General features: G+C 35.2%; 1 protein-coding gene across 1 annotated transcript; it reads right to left on the bottom strand.

Annotated features, from left to right (window-relative positions):
- Nucleotides 1-3458: 3458 nt before the first annotated feature.
- LOC123685652 lies at nt 3459-4150 on the bottom strand. The gene is made up of 2 exons (XM_045625422.1): nt 3941-4150; nt 3459-3880 (listed from the first exon to the last, which is right to left on the bottom strand). The coding sequence occupies exons 1-2, from the start codon at nt 4068-4070 to the stop codon at nt 3591-3593; spliced, it is 420 nt and encodes a 139-aa protein (XP_045481378.1). The 5' UTR covers nt 4071-4150; the 3' UTR covers nt 3459-3590.
- Nucleotides 4151-4460: the final 310 nt, after the last annotated feature.

Raw genomic sequence — 4460 nt, 5'->3', positions numbered from 1 at the left:
GACCGAGCTGATGGACTATGTAATGTTTCGTGTTCAAGATGTTAACTGGCGGTTTAAACCGCCTCTCTTGAGGCCACTTTCAGATAACTGCGAACAAATAGCTCTACGGCAGCCGGGACCATACGTGTCTCCATTAACATTTTTATAAGGACAGCTATCCGACTGAAAATTTGGCTGGAGTAGGTAATTCCCCTTTGTGATTTCGTATTGAAACATTCGGAAAAAAAATTACTGAAGGTAGGAGCTTTTTGAAGATACTCTTGAAAAATATTTAGTTACCTACAGGATAAATGACTGCTGTTGAAGTCACTTTAGATATCTAGTTACTACTTCCATTTTATATTCATTCAACCACTAATCTTGGAGATTTGGATTAGGGATTCATCAACTAAAGAAACCAATCTTTTCTTCTGATGAGTTTCAAGAAGCGAAACATATAATTCAAGCCAGGTAGCTTGACATTTCAACCAACTACTTGACCCGTGAATGATTTCATACTTGAACTTGACTTGACTTTAGATATTTATTGCTTGACTTGATATCAAGCTATTTGATGTTACTTGAGATTGATATGCACGCGTCGCACGGCATATATTTCTGCATTCTAGTGCACGCTTGAACTAAACAAGGGGATTCCTCGAGCGCCGAGAGACTGAAGCATTCGCCAGTGTGACTTTATAGGTAGTTTTTTAACATTTCTTTGAAATCTATTGATAGATTTTGGTAGTTTCAGAAATGTTTTTCCAAACTTGGCCAAAATGGCCAAGGATTTTACATCAACGTCAGCATCTTAAGTTCCTGTTGAAAAAAATTTTTCCAGAGCTACTCGTACAGTTACAAAAACATGCAATAGGTTAGGCGACAAATCTATAAGATGCCTCATGTGTCTTAGATCCTGGATGGAAAATTATGAACTCAAACAAAGCCTGAAGGTTTCTCAATCTTTAGAAATTTAATATTTTTATTATTTTTTTATTTTGTTATAATTTATAGTGACTTAATTTATGTTTCTATTTAAAAAAAATTGATATTTTCGGTTTTATAACATAAGTTTGATAAATAAAAGTTTTTGCAAGGTTCCTTCTCAGTTCATCAATTTTTATTATTGTAACACTACCTACACAATAATAAGATTGCTAAAAATCAAGTAGCTTGATATAATTAAAGTACCTACTTGATAAATAAATACTTGACTTGACATTGAAAAACTGCCACTTGACTTGAGCTTGACTTTAAATCAAGTTAAGCTGAAGCCAAGTAGCTTGAAAATCAAGCCAAGCCGTGAATCCCTAATTTAGATGCCGCTGCATATTGTTCGATGATTCTTGTAAGTTAGTTGGACAGGATATAATTGAAATGTCATTAGCAAATTTTTCAGTTATTGGTTATTTAGGTACTTGATATTTCTCTATTTGAAAAATTCTTAGATAGAGGTAGGATTTCGTAATAGGGGAAAATGATGGAGGTAGAATTTTTTTTCCAACTGGAAGAGTAATTATGTCTGTCAGAATTACTCGAAAGGTTGTTTTACCACTGTAATATTTTCCATGGCAGCGTTTATGTCCCGAATTTAATTACCGAATAACAATCCGAACATACAATACACACCCTGCTAAGCCGATAAAGAATCTCGACACCCCCCATCAAATGGATCGGCCTCCTCCAAACATCTCTCTACCAACACACACCCGCATAATCGCCGATAAAAAATGATCCATCACTATCGCTCCCGTTGACGAGTCTACAAATGACATTTGCATACTCCGGGCGAGAGAAAATGACTCACAACAACCGGAAACCCTTTCCGACGCCCCGGAACTGCTAGATCGATCTGCTCTCATCGGCGCTGCTGCATTTGCAATTGAATGGCTGATTAGGAGAAGGACGAGAAAAATTCCCTGTCAACTTTGATGGATCACGCAACATCAGAATCCCATCACCGGCTGCATTGCTTTTCATCTCGACTTCTTCTTGTTAATGTTTGTTACTTCTTGAATGGGTTCATCCAGATTAATTGGGCGGGTCCTCGTCATCTTTATGTATTAAATAGGGTGATCACATATGAACCCTTCTTCTCGATAAGGATGTTATTGTGGGAAGCCACCAATTATTCAACGTTCAATTTTATCTTATTCTTGCCAAATATTACAGAAATTATAGACAATTTATATGATTTTTCGCATGGCCACCCTAATCTCCGGACTTCACAAGCATTGAATATTTTGGAAATTCAGTACCCGAAATCGGTAAGATTTTCAGAAATAATCCAAAAAGGGACAAAGGTTTGAAATCGTTTTCGTCGACGGCCACCTCGGGTATTCCCCAGGGATCAAATTTGGGACCACTTTTATTTGTACTTTTTATCGATGACATTTATATATCCTTTATTCACATTGATTACTTCATTTTTATCTTCATTTAATTAATTAAAATCATGGATGTACAATAGTTTTTCGTTTTTATTATTGTAGGTATACACATGTTATCGGGCCTTGGCCTGTTGCATGTGTTTTGTATAAATAAAATATCGAAGAGGGCATAAACAATGTGAAGCTTCAACAGATCGAATGTTTTCTTTGAGTAATTTCATTGAAATGATTGCTGTAGATATTTGAAATGATCGTCCAGATTTTATTCATTCTGAACTAAATAAAATATCAGATTGACGTTCCAATCAACATTATGCCGCTTATAAAATTCAGACGGGAGGAATCTTTCACCCTTTCACGTTGCAACGAAACTTTCATCCTCGCCACGTAGATGGCAGCATCGTAAAAAAGCCTATAATTTATGATGAATTGGATTTACAAGTCGATTAATTATAATTCTATTTATTCCTAGTTTGATATATTTCGAGAGTAATTTACGAATGCTTTTAGTAGCATTAATCACAAAAATTCGGGTTAAAATTATAATTTCTACTCAAAAAATATTTATAAAATACCTCGAATTTAGAAATACCTAATATAAGTTGTTTTTCTCTCCAAATTCAATAACTACTTCCAATCAAACTTATACCTTACCGATTCAACAAATTTGGAGCTAATCCATCAAGACAAATGTAAATATTTATCATAATGACGAAAAAAAGAATTTTGAGGTTATGTTTTCTACATAATTTATTCAGAATTTCTCAATTTAAAAGAATTTTTATTAGATATAAATCATTAGAAACTAGAAATATCTATGGCAGATTCATATAACAAATTTGACGAAACATATTTTTATTGAATTTTGAAAAATCTCTTCAATGACTGAGCACAAAGCCATCTTGAAAACAGACCTGTTCAGTTTTCAAGATGGTATTGCTGCGCATGAATTCAGATCTAGATGATTGTTTAACTTCGAATTTTGATCATGCGTAGAAGAAATAACATCCACTTACCTTAACGTTTCAACTTCCAAGATTATCATGAAAAATATTCACTGAATTTCATCAATATGGTGACAACGAAAAATCAATTTATCGAAAAATCTTTATTTCAAGAACAGCAATTCACATATCATTAACATTAGTTTATCACAAATTTATAGGAACATTGTAACATAATAAATTCAAGAACATAATACATATTTATATCATTTATAATTCAATAATCTCTTAAAATATCCAGACCAACTCTACACAAATCATAAAGTGGGTAGTATTCTGAAATGGCTTTCACCATCACAACGCTACAGTCTGATTGAATGATATCCTTCATATCTTTTCCGGAAGCAAAGACATGGTAAAGAATTCTCTTATCCATACAAAGCTGGGTTACAGGAATATTGCTGGAATATGGCGTCTCTCCATCGAAGAATACCAATCCTCGGATTCCGTTATTCAGTGCATCAATCACATCGGCTCGTCCAACATAAATCGAACCCATTTTATGAGCTGCAATTAGAATATAAATTGTTAATCTAGAAATATTTACGAGATGAAATAGTTAGTTACCTTCGGTTATCAGCTCTAAGAATTTAGTCTCAACGGATTTAACGTAAGTCATCTCTCTGACGCTGGGCAGCTGCGCACTGTCGTCGGTACCAGTTTCGAAAGGATTGAAGCGAGATAAATTCATACCCATCTTGGAAATTTTACGATCTGCGCAGACGCACTACAGTTAAACCTTGAACTCCAACGTAAAATGGCGATTGTAAGATGGGATCATAGAGTTACTGGGTTTGTTTAGCGTCAGGGCGAGGTCTGTAGTTGTCGACGATGACGTCACATAGTGGCTACGTTCGCAAATCAGACGTTTTTTTCGATTTGGGATTTCGGAGACTGCGATTTCATTCATCCAGATAGTGAATGTCACCAGATTTCATGAATAATGAAACAAACAATTATTCGCACAAAGAGATCAAATGACCAGGATGACCGTTCTAGTCTCGTCCTTTGTTTCACGCCACCCCTGCCGAAGCGTGACAACAAAAGACGGCCTGCAACCCCCTCGATTCCCGAGGTCCTATTCAGA

This window comes from Harmonia axyridis, chromosome X (assembly GCF_914767665.1).
Source record: "Harmonia axyridis chromosome X, icHarAxyr1.1, whole genome shotgun sequence".
NCBI classification, from domain to species: Eukaryota; Metazoa; Arthropoda; class Insecta; order Coleoptera; family Coccinellidae; genus Harmonia; species Harmonia axyridis.
The sequence above is the reverse complement of the archived record's forward strand: the minus strand, read 5'-3'. Positions and strand labels throughout refer to the sequence as shown.